We start from the raw sequence: 22,946 nt of genomic DNA, 5'->3' as shown, positions 1-22,946 counted from the left end.
AACTGGATCAAATGGTGGTTGCATTCCAAGTTTTCTAAGGAACCTCTATACTGCTTTCCAGAGTGGTTGCTCTAATTTGCAGTCCTACCAGCAATGTCTGAGTGTACCTTTTTTTTCCCCACATCCTTGCAGTGTTTATTATTGCTTACATTCTTGGTAATTGTCATTCTGACTGGAGTGAGATAAAATACCAGAGTACTTTTGATTTGCATTTCTCTAATTGCTAGAGATGTTGAACATTTTTTCATACATTTGTTGATTGTATTTCTTCTTCTGTAAAGCATCAGTTCAGTTCCTTAGCCCATTTATTGATTGGGTTATTTGTAATTTTGGTATTAATTTTTTTGTGTTCTTTATACTGCCTGTAGATTAATGCTGTATCTGAGGTGCAGGTGGAAAAGATTTTTTCTCATTCTGTAGGTTCTGTCTTCACATTCTTGATTGTTTCCTTTGATGTGAAGACGTTTTTTAGTTTGATACCATACCATTTGTTGATTCTTGATTTTACTTCTTGCACTTTAGAAGTTTTGTTAAGGAATCATTTCCTAAGCCAACATGATGTAGATTTGGGTCTATTATTTCTTCTATTAGTTGTAGGATATCTGGTCTAATACCTAAGTCCTTAATCCACTTTGAGTTGAACTTTGTGCACAGTGAGAAAGGTTTAATTTCATTATTCTACATATGAATCTCCAGTGTTCCCAGCACCATTAGTTGAAGAAGCTATTTTTTCTCCAATGTATGTTTGGTGCCTTTATCTAGTATGAGGTAACTGTAGTTATGTGGGTATGTCTCTGTATCTTCTATTCTGTACCACTGGTCTACATGTCTGTTTTTGTGCCAATACTATGCTGTTTCTGTTACTATGGCTCTATAGTATAATTTAAGGTTCTGGTATTATGATGCCTCCTGCTTTACTTTTGCTAAGGATTGCTTTAGCTATTCTGGGTCTCTTATTTTTCTAAATGAATTTCATGTCTACTTTTTCTACTTCTATGAAGAACATTATTGGGTTTTAATAGGAATTTCATTAAATCTGTATAGCACTTTTGGTAGTATGACCATTTTGACAATGTTAGTTCTGCCTTTCCAGTAGCATGGGAGATCTTTCCATCTCTAAGGTTTTCAACAATATCTTTCTTTAGTTTTCTATAGTTTTCATTGTAGAAATCTTTCACATCTTTTTTTTTTTTTTTTTTTTTTTTTTTTTTGCGGTGCTGGGGATTGAACCCAGGGCCTTGTGTTTGCAAGGCAAGCGCTCTACCAACTGAGCTATCTCCCTAGCCCCTGTCGCATCTTTTGTTAGATTGAGTCTGAGATATTTTATTTTTTGAGGCTATTGTGAATGGGGTAGTTTTCCTAATTTCTCCTTTATTAGTTTCATCACTGATATATAAAAACAATTTATTTATAGGTGTTAATCTTATATCCTGCTACTTTGCTGAATTCATTTATGAGTTCTAGAAATTTTCTGGTGGAACTTTTTGGGTCTTCTAAGTATAGAAATGTGTCATTGGCAAATAGGGACAGTTTGAGTTCTTCTTTTCCTATTCGTATCCCTTTAATTTCTTTGTTCTGTCTAATTGCTCTGGCCAGTGTTTCAAGGACAATGTTGAATAGAAGTGGTGAAAGAGGGCATCCTTTTCTTGTTCCAGTTTTTAGAGGAAATGCTTTCAACTTTTCTCCATTTAGAATGATGTGGGCCTTGGGTTTAGCATATATAGCTTTTACAATGTTGAGTTATATTCCTACTATCCTTAATTTTTCTAGTGTTTTGAGCATGAATGGGTGCTATATTTTTTCAAATGCTGTTTTTTGCATCTATTGAGATAATCATGTGATTTTTAAGTCTATTGATGTGACATATTATGTTTATTTATTTCATATATTGAACCAATTTTGCATCCCTAGGATGAACCCCACTTGATCCTATTGTGGTGCACTATATTTTTAATGTTTTGGTATGTGATTTGCCAGAATTTATTGAGAATTTTTGCATCTGTGTTTATCAGGGTTATTGGTCTGAAGTTTTCTTTCCTAGATGTTTCTTTGGTTTTGGTGTCAGGGTGATACTAACTTCATACAATGAGTTGTGAAGGATTCCCTCTTTTTCTATTTCATTGAATAATTTGAGTACTATTGGTGTTAGTCCTACTTTGAAGGTCTTATAGAACTCCGCAGAGAATCCATCTGGTCCTGGGATTTTCTTAAGTTGGTAGTCTTTGGATGGAGTCCTCTATTTCAATGCTTGACTCTTGTTAAATTGTGTGTGTCATCTTGATTCAGTTTGGGTAGGTCATTTCTCCAGAAAGTTGTCGATGTCATCATGATTTTCTATTTTATTGAAGTATAAGTTTTCAAAATAGTTTGATTATTGTCTGTATTTTAGTAGTGTCCATTGTGATATTCCTTTTGATCACAAATTTTAGTAATTTGATTTTTCTCTCTCTTCATTAGTGTGACTAAGGGTTTATCAATTTTATTTATTTATTTCAAAGAACCAACTTTTTGTTTTGTCATTTTTTAAGATTGTTTCTTTTGTTTCAATTTATTTGACTTCAGCTCTTATTTTAATTATTTCCTGTCTTCTTCTGGTTTTGGTGATGATTTGTTCTTCTTTCCCTAGGGCTTTGAGATGTAATGTTAGGTTATTTATTTGGCTGTTTTCTATTCTTTTAAAGACTGCACTGACTGCAATGAACTTTCCTCTTAGAACTGCCTTCATAGGATCAGAGATTTTGATATGTTGTGTTGCTCTTCTAATATACTTCTAAGTATTTTTTTTAATTTCATCCCTGATTTCTTCTGCTATCTCTATTGGTCATTCAATAGCATGTTATTTAGTTTCCAGGTGTTAGAGTAGCTTCTATTTTATTTTTGATTTCTAATTTCATTCCTTTATGATCTGATAGGATACAAGGTATTTTTTCTGTTTTTTTTTTTTTTTGTATTTGGTAAGAGTTGCTTTGTGGCATAAATTATGGTCTATTTTAGATAAGGATCCATGTGCTACTAAGAAGAAAGTGTATTCAATCATTGATGGATGAATTACTCTGTATATGTTTGTTAAGTCTAAATTATTGATTGTATTATTTAGTTCTATATTTTATTTGTTTAATATTTTTTTGGAATATCTATTCAGTGGTGAGACAGGTGTGTTAAAATCACCCAGTATTATCGTGTTGTATTCTATTTGATTCTTGAAATTGAGAAGGGTTTGTTTGATGTATGTAGATGTTCCATTTTGGGGGGCATAAATATTTACTATTGTTATGTTTTGTTGATGTATAATTCCTTTAAGTAGTATGAAATGCCCTTTTTTGTCCATTCTGATTTACTTTGGCTTGAAGTTCACTTTATCTGATATGAGGATAGAAACCCCTGCTTCTTTTTGAGGTCCATGTGAGTGATATGATTTTCCCATCCTTTCACCTTTAGTCTGTGAAAGTCTTTGCCTATGAGGTGAGTCTCTTGGAGACAGCATATTGTTGGGTTTTGTTTTTTAATTCAATCTGTCAACCTATGTCTTTTGATTGATGAGTTTAGAACAATTATGTTCAAAGGTATTATTGAGATATGATTTATATTTCTAGTCATTTTGATTTATTTCTGTTTTTAAATTTGAATTTGTTTCTTCTTTGACTATTCCTTTAGTATAGTTCCTCCCTTTGCTAGTTTTCACTTTTATTTTTCATTTCATCTTCATGGAATATTTTGCTGAGAATATTCTGTAATGCAAGCTTTCTAGTTGCAAATTCTTTTAAATTTTGTTTCATAGATTTCCCAAACAACCTGAATTATGTCATATATTCATCATATTCTTGGTCAGTAATGTGCTTCTAAATCTTGTTTCATATATCACAAACATTTTAGTTCTTTATTTAAAGCTTTCAAACAAATTCTCATTTTTTTTTTGCTGCTAACATTACATTTTAATAATAAAAAACACAACCATGGAGAAGCACTCATTTTCCCTCTATTACATTAGCAAATACATAGAACAACAATTAAAAAATAGACTTTACTTCAAAGCACTGACTCTTACAATCACGTACATGTCAGAATTACCTGTGCAGGTTTTAAAAAAGGTCTAACTTTTGGAGAAGGTTGCAATGCAGGTTAGGACTAAGTATTTTTATTTTAATTTCTATTTATTTTCTGTAGTGCTAGGGATGGAATCCAGGGTGATGTGCATGCTATAGTCTTATACTTTACCACTGAGCTACACTCAAAGCCCAGGACCCAAGTATTTTTAGGAGAGCTCTTTCTGGTTGAGTCATTGATTTGGGGTTGACTGGGCCACTTTGGGCTTCTTCAGCCTCCGTTTGGGGGTGTTGAGAGCTTTCCTTGCAGATTTGCTAGGAGCAGGGAAGAGCTTGGCCTCTGGCTTTTTAGGAGTCTGTTTTGGGTCTTTTTTCCCCAGTGCAGATTTTCTTTCTTTCTTTTTCTGTTCCACTTTAGGCTTCTTCACTGGGCCTTTACCTGGGGTCTCAGGCTCTGCAGTTTCTGGGGTCTCTGTAGGTGGCAGGGCCTTTCTCTTCTTGGCACGAGGTATGCTGGGACCAAGACTTCTTTTTGGAGACTTCTTTTCTGTGGCCTTGACATCTTCTTTAGCCAGAGAACTACCTATTGGTACTAGTTGTGGAATTTCTTCGTCCGCTGCATCTGCTGCTTTTAGCTGGGGCTTTACCGACTTGGTCTTTTTCTTCTGGGACCCAGGGCCCTTCGCTGGACCACCAGTTTTAGGTGCCATGCCACCTTTACGTAGGGCTGCAGCCTCCCTAGCCCGTTGCCTTAATTTCTTGTTTTTCTTCTTCAGCTTCTGTTTTTCACGGATTTTTCTCTCTTTCTCTTGTTTTTTTGCCTCCTCATCCTTCAGCTGACAAACGAGGAAAAGAAGGGAAAGGGAACTGACTTCTCAGTCTTCACAAAGAGGAGTTTCACGCTGTCCCACTTCTCTGGCAGTTTTTCTGAGAGACTTTTTGTGATGGCAATGATGTTTTCAATGATGTGCTGAATCTGCATCCCAGTGTGTCCGATGCGTATTGTACTGCAAGAGCCACTCTTGGAGATGTTTAAGACAGTTCCACCTACACAGCTGTCGATCACGTTCAATAAATTCTTGGCCAGAAGGTTTACAGGCACTGGAACTTTCTTCCTGCGATAGAAATGCCTCCCTATGTGTGAGGGCAGAAGCCGCCGGATTCTGTCATCAGCAAGGAAGAAGTCAAAACTACCCAGAAGGTGGAGCTTGGCTTCATAGGCTTTATATTCCGTTTTTAAGGCCCTGAAAGGGATAATCCGAGAGATGGTTTTAATTCCGTGCTTGTTCAAAAGTTTTCTGTAGAAACGTTCCGTCTCTTCAGTTGATTTGCACTCATCCTTAGTAAACAAACAGACTTCTGACAAATCTGATCGAATTCCATGAGGCAAGGACAATCTGATCCTTAGTTCCTTTTCTGGAATTTTCCATAATACCACCATTAAAAATAAATTTTCACTTTCATTCAAAAGCAATCCATTATCGTTTTTTCTGGACTTGGAATGTGTCAACAGAGCTTCCAACGCCTTTGTAATCTGCTCTTTGTCCAGCTGGTTCCCCGAGGTCTGATCAGTTGGAGTCGCAGTGGAGGTTGCAGTGGCAGCTGAGGCCGCCGGTGGGGTAGAGGACGAGCCCTCCATCCCGTCCTCACCTCGTGCGCACTCACAAATTCTCATTATTGACTGATGTCATTCATTTGTCATAACCTAAGATATTTTAATATATTCTCTCATTTAGCCCAAACTATACTTTGATCACCACAAGTTCCAGTTGCATATTTTATATATTTTCACCGTGATTTTGACCATAAATATTATTTCTGCCACAGAATTACTTTTACAGCCTGATACTGAAGTCTTAAAATAATCCCTTTTTAACAATATTTATTGTTAATTAACAAGTAAAATGGTACATGTGTACATTATGTATATATGTTTCTAAATACATATACCACATATACATACACACATACACACATTTATCCATGTAAAATTCTCTGAAATATGTACACATTGTGAAATGGTTAATTATATATGCATTATCTCAAATACTATTTTATATGGTAAAAACACTTAAAATCTACTCTGAGCAATTTTTATTAACTACTATCACTGTGTTATATAATAGATCTCCTGAACTTATTCCTCCCAACTGAAAGTTTGAATTATTTGACCAATATCTTCCCACTTCTCCAGTCCTTTAGTAACCACCATTCTACTGTTGCTGTGAGTTCAATTTTTTAGATTTTGCATGTAAGTTGGTTCACAGAGTATTTCTTAAGTGGCTGAACAGCTTTCATCTATGTTTGTGTATAGATAAGTAGATACATCACATAGTTACTATCCATTCATCCATTGATGAACACTTAGAATGATTCTTTAATGTCTTTAATGCTGAGAATAATGCTATTATGAACAAGAACATTCAAATACTGAGATACTTATATCCTTTAGATATATATCCAATAGTGGAACTGCAGGATCTGATTGTAGTTCTATTTTTAAGAGTTTTAGGAATGTCCATATAATTCCCATACAGCAATACCAATTCCCATTCTCACCAATAGTGTGTAAGGTTTTCCTTTTTCTCACACTCCTTCCAAACTTTGTCTTATTAATAATAGTCACTCTGACAGGTGGGAGATGGTATTTCATGTGGTTTTGATATTTTCTGAAGATTAGTTATGTTCACCATTTTTTTTCATTTATCTGTTGGCTATTTTTATATCTTCTTTTAAGAAATTTCTATTCAGATTCATTGCCCATTTTTAAATCAGGTTGGTTGTTTTCTTACTAAATTGTTTGGGTTTCTTATATTTTTTGAATATTAGCACTTTCTTAGATGTATGATTTACAAACTTTTTTCTCCAATTCCACTGGTTATCTCTTCATTCTCATGATTATTTTGTTCTACACACAAAAACTTTTTAGTTTGATGCAATCCCATTTTTCTGTTTTGCTTTTTTTGCCCTGTTTTTGTGTTCACATTGAACAACTTGTTTCTAAGATCAATGTTACAGAGTAATTTGTCTGTTCTGTTCTTATAATATTACAATTTTATATCCTAATATTTTAGGTTTTAATATATTCTTAGTTAATTTTGTATATAATAGGATATAAGGGTCTGATTTTATTGATCTATATTTGGATATATAATTCTTTTTAACACCATTAAACTTCCCTCTTAGAACTGCTTTGCTGCACCAAATAAGGTTCTGGTAAGTTATGTTTCCATTTTAATTTATTTTCTCTCAAGATATTTTTTAATTTCCTTTTTAATACCTTCATTGATTCATTATTTTCCAGGAGCATGTTTACTTTTCTTGTATTGTAATTTTTTCAAAATCGCTTTTATTGCTGATTAGTTTTATACCATTATATTCAGAAAATATAATTGATATTATTTCATTATTCTTAAATTTTTTCAAACTATGTTTGGCCTAAAATATAATCTATCCTGGAGGATGTTCCATTTTTCTTGAGAAATATGTGTATTCTGATGCCGTTGGATAGAATGTTCTGTTTATGTGTATTAGGTACATTTAGTCTCAAACGTAGTATAAGTTCAGTGTTTCCTTATTAATTTTCTGTCTAGTTGATCTCTGTTGCTGAAAGAGGAGAATGGAATTCTCCTATTATGATTGTATTACAGCCTCTCTCTCCCTTCAGGTCTATTAATATTTGCCTTATTCATGTATGTGCATAAGGTGTTGTTTATATATATATTCGTAATTATGTCCTCTTGGTGAATTGACCCATTCATCACTTAATTATGATCTTCCTGGTCTCATTTTACACTTGTTGGCTAAAATTTTATTTTTTATTATGTAAGTTTATCTATTACTGCTCTCTTGTGCATTCCATTTGCAAGGAATATCTTTTTTTATATTTTCACTTTCATTCTTACATGTGTCCTTATGGGTGAAGTTGAGTCTCTTATAGGCATCATATAGTAAAATCTTGGGTTTATTTTAACCATTCAACCACTCTATCTTTTACTTGAAGTATTTAATAATCCATTCTCTTTCAATGTAATTTTTTTATATTGAAGAACTTGCATTTGCCATTTTATTAATAGTGATTTTGAAGTAGTTCAATGAGCATTTAGAAAAAGGACAGAACTTCTTAGAGCACCCTCCATCTCTTTTACTTCTCCTTCATGCATTCATATTTCTAACAAGGCTTATGAAGTTTGACCCTATCTCTGATGACCCTGTCCCACTGCACCACCATGAAATAATAGTAAAATATTGCTAAGGCAAAAATGCTGTATAGTTGAAGTTTAAGATAGAGAAGGAAAAATAGCATTTTAGATTTGAATTCTAGCAATCTCTAACCTGCTGAAGTAAAAGTATATAAATACCCCTCTTATGGTCTTGATCAAAATATATTTTTGTGAGACTAATCTTGTATTTCCACATATATGAGAATCAGCTATACCACTTAAATTTATATGCTGCTATTCTGCTGACCAATTATTAGACCACTTAGTACAGCTATTTTCCACGTATAAACCTTGTTTTATTCAGTTCTGGGAAAATTTGTGAGAATAAGATCAATAATGGTTAATGCATTATCAACCAATTTTAACCATGAAGCCAATCATCAAGCAAGCATACGAAGTGTCCACTGTGTTCCAGGCATTGTTCTTGGGTACTGCGACAGGAGTCATGAAAGTTTTATCATCAGAAAGTTTTTGGGAGAGGAGTTGGTCTTATTTTCTTTTGTTTGCAGAGATGATGTTTACAAATATAAGGACTATTTTAATGGCATATTACCTTTAATAATTTGTGAAAGTATTGGTATATTCTAATGCATTCAGCATGTAACAAATGTCTCACACATTAAAAACAAAAAACCTCTTATATTATAAAATGACTGCTTAAGTTACAAAAAAATAGGTTGTGAGATTTGCTTACTTGTTAAAATAATTTTTTAAACTTTTAACATTAGGAAAAAGAATCAGTGAAACTTGAAATTATACTTAAATATGAGGGAAGCAGCTCGTGATTTGCATAAACATTTGGAGAAATTGCCTAGAGATAGCTTTTTCTCTCAGCTTGACTCCCTGAGGCTAAACCATCAAGCCTGACCTGACCATTTTAGAGATTGTCAACAGATGTGGAGAATAAGAATTCAGTTGATTGTCTAAAAATATTTCTTTTATAAAAGCCGGAAATATATTTCTAGAACACAGACTTAGAAACCATATTTCTTTGCTTCTCCTTTCCCTGTTTTCTCTGTCTCACTAGTGATTTGGTTAATTAACACTTCATCCAAGGATTACATCTCTTAGTCGTTCAGGAGAGTGTGAAATTGCCCTACTGGCAATGACAAGGATGAAGGGATATTTTAGTCTCAAAGCTATTATACTACATGTGGATATAAATTTTAATATTTTAAAGAATACTTTCTCTAGTGACAGAGAAATATGACTTTATGACAGTGATTTTCAAAGTAAATCCCCAGAACAGCAGCATCACCATTATTCAGGAAATTGTTAGACTTACTGACTTAGACTTACTGAATCAGTCTCAGGACCTGGGGCCCAGTAATCTGTGTTTTAACAAGCTCCCTAGGTGATTGTGATACACAGTAAAGTTTGAGAACTATTGGCTGTGAAATTCCATCACTACGTTGCCTGAGAATATCCTATTTAGTGATACAAAAAAGCTTAGGTTAAATTACTGCCTTCCTATATAAAGCAGACACACAGGTCTGTTGGAATAGAAATTACTGTCCTTATTAAACCCAAATGCCTGCTAAGGAGTAACAACCCATGTTTGAACAAAGGCTCCCAAATAAAAATGAATTCAGTAGTTAGGGTTTTATATGCCATCAGATTCATTCTTATCTTTAAAAGTTAATTTTAGGATTTTCCCCCATTGTGGTTCATCGTGTTAGTATTATTTCTTCTAGGTAATGCTTAGTTTTGAGGAGGATTGCTATTCTTGATACCAAGGCAATATTATTGTTAAAGAGGAAGGAGTTAAAGGCAGAAATGTATCCCTATAGAGCCAATTTTCCAAAATATAAAGTTTGGTCCTATTAATTATTTTTTACCCCTCACCTTCCACATCTGATTTGTTGTCCGACTTTATTAAATTTTCTTAGTCTTCTTCATCCATTTTCCAAATATCAGTTCCTTTGCCATTGCTGCAACTCAATTGCTGATCATCTCTCAATTGAATGACTCGAAATCAGAGACCCAGAAAGGATTTCAGTATCTGTGGAAGTTCAGCACTTTCACTGTGGCTGTCATTCTAACTTCTAAAGAGAGTTCATTGCTTCTGTTACCCGAAGTAAACTGAATGGAAAAACAGTATTAGACTTTGAAAGTTCTATTCCTTCAAAAGCCTCCCCTACCTGCCCCCATATATATAATTATTATGCTAATTCATTCAGTTAATATTTCTGTTGTTCCTGTTTTATGTCAGAAGTTGTCTTAAGCATGATATTAGTCAACAAAACACAAAAACTGAAAATTCATCACTCATATAATTCATAATCTAATGAGGGTAATATATGCATAAAGACTTAGCATTTCTGCATTTATAATTTTACCTACATAAGGTATCTACATCTATATCTAATTATCTATTTAGCTATTTAGAAAGGATTGTGAAGAAGGTCTTCCAATGGGCAATGTTTCAACAAAGACATTCTCCTGAGGTGATTGAGGAATGGCTGAGAGGAAAAAAAAAGTATTCCCATATAACAATTGCAGTAGAATGAGGGAAGGGAAGGAGAATGACATGACTGGAGAGAACTAAGGAAAGGGCAGGGTTGAAGAGGTCAAAGATAGTCAGGAAATATATCATGAAGGGTCATATACATTATTAAGCAATTTAGATTTTATTTTAAATTAGTTGAAAAAGCCTTAAATTTCTGAGGAGATGATATACTATATGTTATTTTTGTTTCAAAATTGACAGATAAATTGTACATATTTATCATGTTCAACATGTTTTAACGTATATTGTACATTGTGGAATGGTTAAGTTTAGCTAATTAACAGATAATGATACTTCACATATTATTTTGGTGTGGGAACTCTTAACATTCACACCCTTTGCATTTTTTCAAGAATACAATGTGTCATAATTAATTACAATAAGCAAGGTGTACAATAGATCTCTTGGACTTATTCCTCCTGTCTAATTTAACAATTTATCCTTTGATCCTAACCTCTGATAACTACCATTCTTCTTACTCTACTTCTGTGAGATCAACTTTTATAAGTTCCACATATGATTGAGAATATCTGGTGTGTCTCTGTACTTGGCTTATTTAACTTAACATGATAACATCAAGGTTCATCCATGTCTTCACAAAACACAGGATTTCATTCTTTGGATGGCTAAATAGTACTCCATTGTATATATGTATCACCTTTTCTTTATTCATTCATCTGTCAATATTATATTGATTCCATACCTTGACAACTGTAAATAGTGTTGCAGTAAATATGGGAATATAGTCATTTCCCTGGATATATAATTGGTAGTAAGTTTGCTGGATCATATAGAAGTTCTGCATTTAGTTTCTGAGGAACTTCTATACCATTTTTCATAATGGTTGAACTAATTCATATCCTTATCCTCAGTTTGTAAAAATTCCATTTTCTCTATATCCTTACCAACACTTTTTATCTTTTGTCTTTTTTGATAGTAGACAATCTAATGGGGGTGAGGTGATATCTGGTTTTGATTTTTATTTGCATTGCCCTGATGATGAGTGATATTGAACATTTTTAAATTTACTTATTAGTGATTTTTAGGTCATCTTTGAGAAATGTCTGTTCTGTTCATATTTTCCTATTTTTAATTCAATTATTTGTGGGATTTATTTTGTGCTATTGAGTTTATTTCTTTATATATTTTGGATATTACTCCCTAGTCAGATATATAATTCAGAAGTATTTTCTCCAGTTACCTCAGTTGTCTCTCTCCTTGGTAGTTGAAGAGAAACAAGGAAAGTTGCAAATCAAGTAGTCACTGGAATTATTTTTTAAATCTCACTAAGAGTTTTAATAACCAAAACAAAAAAATAAATAAACATATACCTTGATTGTTAAATTGCATATTCATTGAGCTAAATGGTATTTTATTCTCTGTTTTTTGGCAAAAAAACTAAATAAATTGGGTAATATTGATTGATGATTAAGCATGATGTTAATAAGAGTGAGATTTTTGGGTTTAATATTTCCTCAGTTCCAATTTAGGACATAGTCAATAATATTAGCTCTTTATAATACTGGTTTTCAGAAAAGCTGGAAAATGTATATGCCAGCATATATCTGTTTCAGGAATACAAAACCATGGTAGTTGTCATTATGTATTTGAGTGAAAATGTAAGATTACACCATTGAAACTACTTACAAACCATCAAGTACCAAATAAATTTAAGAGATCTTTACAGCATCAAGATACAGAGAGTAAACATATATCACAGAAAAAATGGATCATTCTTTAACTTTGGTCCTTGCTGCCATAGGTATTGTAGGTTTTGCTTAGCTGTTGCTTTACAAATGAAAATAAACAGAAGTCTAGATTATACTCTGAGGAAAAGAGAAAACTAATATTTTTTAAGAAGTTTGGTCTTTTCTTGGAATGTTAATTGGAATGCTTTATTTTTTTTAAGTGTGATCCTGGATATTTTACAACTCCCCATTTCACATTTTTCTGCATATTAGCATAAGTAAATCTATATTTAGTGTTGGGTTTTCACAAAGAACAGTGGAAAGGTTTAGAACTACTAATCAATCCTTCCTTCTTCCCTCCCTCCCTTCCTTCCTTCCTTCCTTTCTTTCTTTCCTTATTTTTTCATACCACGGATTGAACCCAGGGGCATTTAACCAGAGCCACATCCCCTGCCCTTTGTAAAATATTTTATTTAGAGATAGGGTCTTGCTGAGTTGGTAAAGTGCCTCACTAAGTTGCAGAGGCTGACTTTGAACTTGCAATCCTCCTGCCTCAGTTTCCCAAGCTTTTGGAATTATAGGTGTGCACCTCTGCACCTGGCTAAAATTACTAATTTCTTGTAGTAACCAGACATGTACCCTACCATGGAGGATTTCATCCTATAATACATTTTGTCTCTTCCAATTAGATGGTAAATATTTTAGAACAGTAGCCATGTCATATTCATGTCTGTAGGTTTACTTCCAGATCACTCAGCATCATGCTTCATTTATAGAATGAGTTTATTAATGCAAAGACAACTAAGACTACTACAGTGTCAACCTTGGTACATACTGTCATGCCACAGAAGCTTAAATATCTCTGAGCTGGCAGTGGGAAATTTATACAGAAGTTAAATCCCAGGTTTATTTCATAGGAATAGAACCAGAAAGAGCAAACAGTATTAAAATACATATAACAGCATTCCTAAGAGTACATATTCTCATACATGTTTTTCAAATAAGGAAACTGATGTTCTAAAAGCTTCAGAAAAAAGTTGATCAATATCACAAAGTTGTAGTTGGCAGAGCTATTGTTGCAGATATTTCATTACTTTAGCCAAAAGGAAGTGAGTATGGAAATTAGAATTAATAAACAAGTTTCCTTAGGACATTGTTCTTCAGCAGCAGTAGAAGTAGTTCATTTTAGAGAGTAGGTGAGAAATAGTCAAAGGAAAGATTGAGTGGTGTGCTAAAAAGTTTGAAATTCATTCTATGAGCAATAGAATGATATTAAAGGTCTTTGGGTATTGTGTGACAAATGAAAAGCAGTGATTTAGAAAACTTAATTATCTATACTATTTGCATTGGTCAAGAAATGGGAATGTCTAATGCAGGAAAACAAATTAAGAGACTGTTAGAATTTATCACTTATGAAGTAGTGAGGGCCTAAATTAAAGTATGTAAAATTCTTAATTTCCAGACTACTTCCACAAATCAAATATGCCAGTTTATGTTAAATTTGCAGAAGGACAAAACTGATCATGTCCTAAAATATACAGAATAAATTCTTTTCTACTATTAACATCTTATATTGCAGTGGTTAATTTCTTAAAATTTAGCAGATACTAATTCTTTATTAACAAAAGTCAATAGTATGCATTAGAGCATGTATTCACCATTACACAGTCATTCAGAATAATTTTGTTGTCCTAAATATCATTGTGCTCTACTGATTCATCAGTCCCTCCATCCTGAATTGCTGGTTACCACTGATCTTTTCATTGTCTCTATAGTTTTAACTTTTACAGAATATAATATAGTTTATATAATAGGCTTGACTTGTTCATCCTTAATTATCAGTATTCATTCAAGATTCCTTTTTATGCCTTGAAGTTCATTTTTTGCCAGTAAATAATATTCCAGTATGTAGTAGATCACAGTTTATCCATTCAACTCTTGAAAGACATCCTGGTTGCTTTCAAGTTTGGGCATTTCTCAGTAAATCTTCTATAGATGTTCACAGGTACATTTTTGTGTGAACACACATTTTCAACTTGGGTACATACTGAGTAAAATTGCAAGATTTTATGGTAAGATTGTTTTTAACTTTGTACTAAAGTGATAAATTGCCTACTAAAGTAGCAATGTCATTTTGCATTCTCACTACCTATTCTACATAGATTTCTTCAGGTTAATTAGGTTAATTTTATAACTTATGAACTATTGATGTATCCCTCTATTTAGAATATAGAGCAAGTTATAAGATATTAAATCATGGTGTGCTCATGTTTTAAAATGATCTCTGGTTGATAGGTGGAAAGTCACTTCTATGGGGTCAAGGGCAGGAGAGTGGGCAAATATTAAAATAAGAGAAATACTAGATGATCATAAGATGTAGGGTATTAATTCTGGAGATGATGTGAAATGCTCATCTTCTGAATACAGTCTGAAGGCAGAACCAACAGGTTGTTATGATGAAATGAATGTGGAGGACAAAAGAAAGGACTAATTATAATTTCAGAAGTGTTTACCTCGGCAATTAGAAAACTTCAGATTCACTCAGGGGTGAGAGTCTTACAAAGTCAATAACTCAACTTGCACATATTATATAGGAGATAGTTATTAAATATCCAAATGGAGAGATGAATAAGCAATCGGATTCTATAGTGTCACATTCAATAGAGTACAAAAGAAGGATCTGTATTTGAGAAACATTGCTTTTGTATGGAAATCAAAGCTATGAGAACGATACCTGAAAAGTGAAATTAAACTCCTCCTCCTTAATATTCTACCCATGGTTCCAAGTACCCTATTGTGGATCTGGCCAACAATGGATGTGATGGAAATGACTCCTTTTATGTTGTTGCTTGCCTATTTATTGACTTTTAATTTAGTTCCAATTATCAGTACATTTGAAAGTTGGATCTCGAGGCATTTTCTGAATATAAAACCAGCTTGGGTTCTTTTATACTGACCCCACATTTTTATATTAACAGTTTGAGATCTGTTAATCGGTATTTCACTCTTTTCAAAATTTTATATTAAAAACAGTGAGTTACTTCTCATGAACCACTCCATTCAAAGCTAAGTCAGTTACTTATAAACTTAATTTCAATAACTAGGATAGTAGATATATCAAGTCTGAAAAAGATAGAATATCAAAATAGTTACATTTGAGGAATACTTAATGGAAGAACTGTTGGGAACTGCAAATCAGTTGTGGACTTGTCTGAGCCATCTCTAAGCAGAGGTGTGCCCCTTGGAGAACTCCAGGTTATCATCTCACTGAGCTGATACCGCAGAATTTATTGGTTCAGACGCAACTCCCCTGAGGTAGAAAGAGATACCAGTGCGCCCAAGTAGCATTGAGGTGCCAGCTGCCTGGAGGAAGAAGAATTATTCTGCAAGATAAGGCTCCAATCAGGCCAACTTCCCTCACTTCTTGTTTACCCTGAATAACCCTTCCTCACAATAAATCCCTTTGATGTTTTCCCCTATAAATAAAACATATGGAGCCTCACTCTTTGTTAGGGATCAGACCCATCAGGTCCCATCCGCCCACCAGGCCCTCACTGTGAAACTATTTTTCTGTGTCTTTTGTCTTTTATTTCTTATTAATTTACACTTTTAATTTCTCAGCTGCCTCACACCTCTGTGCAGTTATCTGATCCCTAGTTGTGCAGGACACAGCGGCAAAGGACTATTTATCAAGGTGTGGACATGTGTAGGGAAAGCACAAAACTATGAAGTATAATGTCACTACCCCTATGCCTAAAGGGATGAGAGTAAGAAGAAATTTCCAGCTCTTTAGAGAGAGGTGTGGAAAGGGGCAACTGACAAGAGCAAATAAGTCTGGGGGCGTGTGGATTACAACCAATTGAAGCAGATTTGTAAGGAAGGAACAGGGGAAAAAAATCTATTCTCATTCTCCTACTTTCCTAACCATGGGTGTTCCTATCTTCCAGTACCCTCACTTGACTGAGCCAAACTGAAACCAGATGATGGTGCAACCCATGGAGAAGATGTTCAGATGAGTACACTTTACTTATACTATCTTAATAATTATTCCCAGGAAAACTTACTTGAATACCTCAGTTTTAATATAAAATATTCACTAACAGAAGTTTAAACAGACTATTAACACACAGAGCAAAAAGTGATAGAAAAAGTAAACCAATAAATATCTAAATAAAGATGAAAACTTGTTCCATAATAATAAACTGTTTGACTAAAATCACATATTGCTAAGCCACACCTAACTAGTTCATAATCTGTTTTCAGACTAAAATCATCTGATAGGAATTTAAAGCATTGAATGGTCTTCAGTTCAATATGTGTGATTATTCCATGAAACATACTGATTTAAACATAGCCTCAAGCTTTGAATGATGCTTTTCATGTGTAGATAAGGAGGCTGCTAGACAGTGATGGATTTGTTACTTTTAATAGGTTCAATTTTAAAAGTATTAACTACAGTCCTCATTCTGTATACTAGATGTGTAAGATTTGTTTATCTAACCTGTCTGCTATTTTTTATTCTTTGACCAAATTTTCCTCATCTCCCCTACTACCTACTAGTAACCATTATCCTCTATCTCTGTATACTTAATTTTTAAAAATGCTTTCTCTACTACAATACTATTTTAGCATCCATGTGTATCTTATAAAATCCTGTTTTACACCTGAAATATGTGCAACAAAATTACTTTGAAAAAGGAAAGTTTTTGTAAAATGATTCCCAAATTCAATTTGAATTAGGAATAATAACTTTTTGTTATTTGCTAAAGCCATTACAGTGTGATGAGTTTTCATTCACAAAACCCATATCTTACAAGGTTAGAACTTTAAGATGTAATTCTCTTGGTCACAGATATTTTTTAATGTGTGTGTGGAGGTTGTTTGTTTTTTTTTTGGTGTTGTTGTTGTTTTGTTTTCTGAGTTTATTTTGGTGTCGTTGTTGTTACTAGGGATTGAATCAGAGGCACTCAACCACTGAGCCACATCTCCATTGCTTCATTTTATTTTTTTAAATGTGTTTGTACTTGTAGATGGACAGAATATCTGTATTTTATTTGTTTATTTTATGTGGGACTGAGGATTGAACCAATGCCTCACACATCCTAGGCAAGTGCTCTGTCACTGAGCTAAAGCCCCAGCACTATTTTGATTTTGTTTTGTTTTGTTTTTTTGAGACAGGGTCTTACTGAGTTCCTCAGGGCCTTGCTAAGATGCTCAGACTGACTTTGAAATTGCTCCTCCTACCTCAGCCTCCCAAGTCTCTGGGATTGCAGGTGTGTGCCACCAAATGCAGCCTTTCGATGAGTTAAATATAGGCGATTTAAGATTTTCTTTGGGAACTCATGTAAGCCAAAATCAAGGAGTAAAGTATTGTGAAACATAAATTAATTTCAAACACAGATACACACAAATGTTTCAGGTGTATTCAAAAAATGTCTTCTTTGGGAAAAGATCTGGTAAGATTTGTTGCACATTTCTTAATTAGGTTATTTGGGATTTTTTTGCTATTGGACTGTGATTTCTTTATACAGTTTGGATGTTAACCCCTTTATCAGATATATGATTTGCAGTATTTTCTCCCATTCCATGGTTCCCTTTCATTTTGTTGACTTAGATTTGCTATTCAGAGTTTCTTAGTTTGATGTAATCCCACTCACTTACTTTTTCTTTTGTTGCTTGTGCTTTTGATGATGTATCAAAATCATTGCCAAGGTCAATCATCGAGGCCAAAATTCAATGAACTTTTCCCCTGTTTTCTTCTATAAGATTTATGGTTTCAGACCTCATACTTGTTTTCTATCCATTTTAGGTTAGTTTTTGTATATGGAATGAGAAAAAGGTCAAATATCATTCATTTGTATGTGGGTATTCTGTTTTTTCATCCCTAATTATTGAATAGAATTTCCTTTCCCAACTGTATTTCCTTCCAGCCATTCTCAAAGATTAATTGACCATACATGTATTGGTTTATCTTTGTAATGTCAATACCATACTCTTTTGATTAATATAGCTGTTATATAATTTGAAATCAAGAAGATGATGTTTTGTTCTGCTTGCTCAAGATTGTTTTGGCTATTCAGAAACTTTTGTAATTCCACATGAATTTTAGGACAATTTGTTGTTGTTGTTTCTGTGAAAAATAACATTGGAATTTTGACATAAATTGCTTTGGATCTGTAGGTTGACTTGGATAGTATGGACATTTTAACAGTATCAGTTCTTTCATTCCATGAATGTGGGATAACTTTCATCAATATCTTCTAATTTTTTGGTGTAGAGATTCTTCACCTACTTGGTTAAATTTTTCCTAAGTATTTTATTCTCTTTAATGCTGTTGACATGGATCATTTTTAAATTTCTTTTTCAGATAGTTCATTATTAGTTTATACTAATGCATTGATTTTAATGTTGACTGTTGTGTTCTGAACTTTGAATTACATTCTTACAATTTTTTGATAGGGCTTAGTGTATATGTGTGTGATTTGTATACATGTGACTGATACCATCTGTCACCTTGATGAGTCCTACTTTCTCAGATGTTGAAGTACAACGCCAGAGAAACACGTCAAAGCAAGCGTAGAGTAGAAAGTAAGGTTTATTAAAAAAAGTAGAACAGACTTCCTCTCAGGTGGAAGAAGGGGACCCAAAGGTGGAATTCCTTGGATATGCAAATCTTGCCCCTTTTATAGGTTTTTTTCTCCTGTTCCTTATCTCTTTCCTTCCTACCTATGTGACTAGGCCCTGGAGATGCAGGTAAGATGGCAAAAAGGTGAGAAGCAGATGGGCAGGAGGGAAGGGCCAAATGGGGTGTTTTAGGCAGGTAGGGACCCAGTAGGCATTAATTAACAACTCTGCCTGCAGCCTTTTGAAAAGGATGATATCAAAGGTAAATTTGATATCCATGGGTTCTGGAGGTCTTTTACATTCCATTCATTCTCCCAGGGGTAGTCTCCAACTTTCCAGATGCAGATGGCCTCCATTTTCTTGATTTGATCTGATTCCCTACTCTACAATAACTGCCTATTCTCAATTCTGGCTTCATGATCATGTTTCTGCAGAGAGGGACAATTTTATTTCCTTTTCAATTTAAATAACTCATTTTTTAATAATTCAATTTAAATAACTCATTTCTTTTCTCGATTAATTGTTCTGTTTGGTACTTCAGTTCTATGATGAATAGAAGTGAAGAATGGGCATCCTTGTCTTAGTCCTGGACTTAGACGTAGTATTTTGAAGATTGTGATGTGTGGCCTTTATAATGTTGAGGCGCTTTACTTCTATACATGATTTTTTGATAGTTTTAATCATAAAGGATATTGAATTTAGACAAATACTTTGCATTATTTAAATAATGAATAGAAAAATAATTTATAATATGCATTGATCTGACTTAAAATTGAATATACCTTTTTCAAAATTCAGAAAGTAAGAAATAAGAAAGTGTTTGTCATATCAATTTATTTTTTTGGGAGGGGAACCAGGGATTGAACTCAGGGACACTTGACCACTGAGCCACATCCCCAGCCCTATTTTGTATTTTATTCAGAGACAGGGTCTCACTGAGTTGCCTAGGACCTTGCTGTTGCTGAGGCTCGTTTTGAACTTGTGATCCTCCTGCCTCAGTCTCCCAAGCCACTTGGATTACAGGTGTGTGCTACTGTGCCAGGGTCATGTCAATTTATTTTAAAGAACTGAAATTGTTCTTAACTTCCATAGTACAGGAGGTCTTAATCATGACCAAAACTGGAAACGACATTGGTACAAACATTTGGTGATTTGGAGGAAGTTGGAAATTGATAGTGCCAAGGGATTATTGAGATCCTTATGTAAGAAAATTCCAAATAGGGCTATCTCTACATTCAGGGATAGGGGCAGAATTAGCTCTAGAGCTTGGACTGAGTTCTTCACCAATACTCAGAGAGTAATCTACTTGATGAAGGAAGGACAAAATGTGTTATTTTTCATTATTTTATATAGTCCTAAAATTTAACAGAATACATCAATACAGATGAGATCATTAGACTAAGATCTTTTGTACATGAAGTTTTGAGTTATCTCTGTAGTGAAATGTGACCAGTTGAAAGTTTGTCTGGAGTCCCAGGATAAAGTACATAGCAAAATAAGGAACTTAAAATATCGTGTGCAATCACAGGTCTACTTGTATAGTAACTATAGATTTAATTTATTAATATAAATTATTTTCTTGTCTTCTTTTACTATTTCATATGTAAATTATACATTTGATTTACCTTATCCTTGAAGTGTTAAATTAAAATATATTATAAAGTGATAGTGATCAGACTAATAAAGGAGCACATATTACCTAGAGATAGATATAGTGATTTGTGGGTAGTGTGACAATATAATTTTTTGTTTTAATGGGGAAATTTTCATTTTAAAAACAGATGAAAAAATAAATTAAAATTCTTGATTCATTTATTTAAATCAAACTAAACTGGAGTTTACTTGAAAATCATTTTCCAAAATTACTTCTTTTTTTTATTGTAAACAAATGGGATACATGTTTTTTCTCTGTATATGGAGTAAAGGCATACCATTTGTGTAATCAAGAATGGAAGAAGGAAGGACTGTATAGAGGGAAAAGAGGGGTGGGAGGGTTGGGGGGGAAGGGAAAAAATAACAAAATTACTTCTTAAAAAATCATCTGCACACATTAAAACAACCATTTTATTCATATTATGAGCCTTATAAAGTAGGGGTAATGATTATTCTTGTTTCATATTAACACAATTTCACCAATTTTAAATGTTTAAAAACATTTTCACTGACACATAAAATTAGACATATTATTAGGTTATAATGATGTTTTTCTAAATGTATATGTTATATAAAGTTCAAAGCAGTGAACACATCTAAATTTTCAAATACTTATCATTTTATAGTGAAAACATTCAAAATCATTTCTTCCACCTTTTAAAAATATATGCATTATAGTATCATTATCTATAGTCACTCTACTGTAGAATACAACACATGAACCTAATTTTCCTAACTATACCATAGTAACCATTAAGCAAATTCTACCCAATCCTCCTTCTCCCTTAGCCTCAGGTAACTCCCACCATATTTTCTACTTCTATGAGATGAACTTTTTGAGATTCCACATACTAATGAGATCATGTGGTACTGCTCTTTCTGTGCCTGGCTTATTGCACACAATTATCTCCGGTTCTATCTATATTGCCACCAATGATTAGATTCCATTCTTTTTATGGTTGAATAGTATTACAATGTGTTTATATACTAGATTTTCTTTATCCATTCATCTCTTGATGGATAGTTAGTTTGATTCCATTTCTTAGCTGTTGTTAATAGTGTTTCAATAATATGGGATTGAAGATAACTCTTCAAAATACGGTATCATTGCCTTTGTAAATTACCTGGTATTAGTAGGATTACTGGATCATATGGTAGTTATACTTTATTTGATTGAGGACTCTCCATACTGTTTCCAATGATGGCTACACTAATTTAAATTTACATCAAAACTGTTTAACAATTTCCCTGTTTTCACATCCTCAATGACATTTAAAAAAATTGTCTCTCTGATCATAATCATAATCTAAATGGGATAGGGTGATATCTCACTGCAGTTTTTGATGAGTGATGCAGAACATTTTTTCATATACCTGTCAGGTATTTGTATGTCTCCTTTTGAGAAATATTTATGAATGACTTTCACCTGTTTTCAAATGGGATTTTTTTCTTGCTACTTATTGGTTTGAGTTCCTTATATATTCTAGATATTAACCCTTTGTCAATTGCATGGTTTCCAAATATCCCTTCATTACATTGATTGTTATCTCTGTGCATAAGCCTTTGTGTTTCATATAATCCCATTTGCCTATTTTTGCTTTTGTTTCCTGTGTTCATGGGGTATTTTCCCAATTATCTTTGCTGTTTCTAGTGTCCTGAGCATTTCCCCTGTTTACTTCTAATATTTTCATAGTTTCTGATCTTAAATTTCAGTCTTTAGTTCATTTCCTTCCTAACATTGGATTTATTTGTTCTTATTTTTCTAGTTCCTTGAAAAAAGTGATAGGTTTTTTGAGCTCTTTCTCCTTTGCTGAGGTGGCCAGTGCTGGCTACCAAATTCCCTCTCAGTTCTGCAATTGCTATATCTCATAGGTTTTAGTATATTGTGTTTATAGTTTTACTTTTTTCAAGGATTTATTTGAATTGCCTGTTGATTTCTTCCTTGATTCATTGGTTGTTCAAAAGTAACTTGTTTAAGTTAAATTTTTTGTGTAGTTTCCAATGTCTTTCTTGTTATTAATTCCTAGTTTTATTGCATGTGGTCAGAAAAAAATATTCATTATGAATTCGGTGTTTAAAAATTTTTTTGAGACTTTTTTGTGACACATCATATGATGTATCTGGGAAAATGTTCTATGTGCTGGTGAGAAAAATGTGTATTCTTCAGCTATTGAATAGAACGTTCTGTATATATCTTTTACGTCCA

The 22,946-nt window shown here is 33.3% G+C and overlaps 1 protein-coding gene across 1 annotated transcript; it reads right to left on the bottom strand.

Moving 5' to 3' along the window:
- Positions 1–4,268: 4,268 nt before the first annotated feature.
- LOC124972387 (ribosomal L1 domain-containing protein 1-like) lies at positions 4,269–5,700 on the bottom strand. Its single transcript, XM_047536759.1, is given in 2 exon segments — positions 4,269–4,878; positions 4,881–5,700. Coding segments are annotated over 2 exon segments (1,404 nt in total). The 5' UTR covers positions 5,683–5,700; the 3' UTR covers positions 4,269–4,276.
- Between the last annotated feature and the right edge of the window lie 17,246 nt (positions 5,701–22,946).

Source organism: Sciurus carolinensis, chromosome X (assembly GCF_902686445.1).
Source record: "Sciurus carolinensis chromosome X, mSciCar1.2, whole genome shotgun sequence".
NCBI classification, from domain to species: domain Eukaryota; kingdom Metazoa; phylum Chordata; class Mammalia; order Rodentia; family Sciuridae; genus Sciurus; species Sciurus carolinensis.
This window is presented reverse-complemented; position numbering and strand designations above follow the sequence as displayed.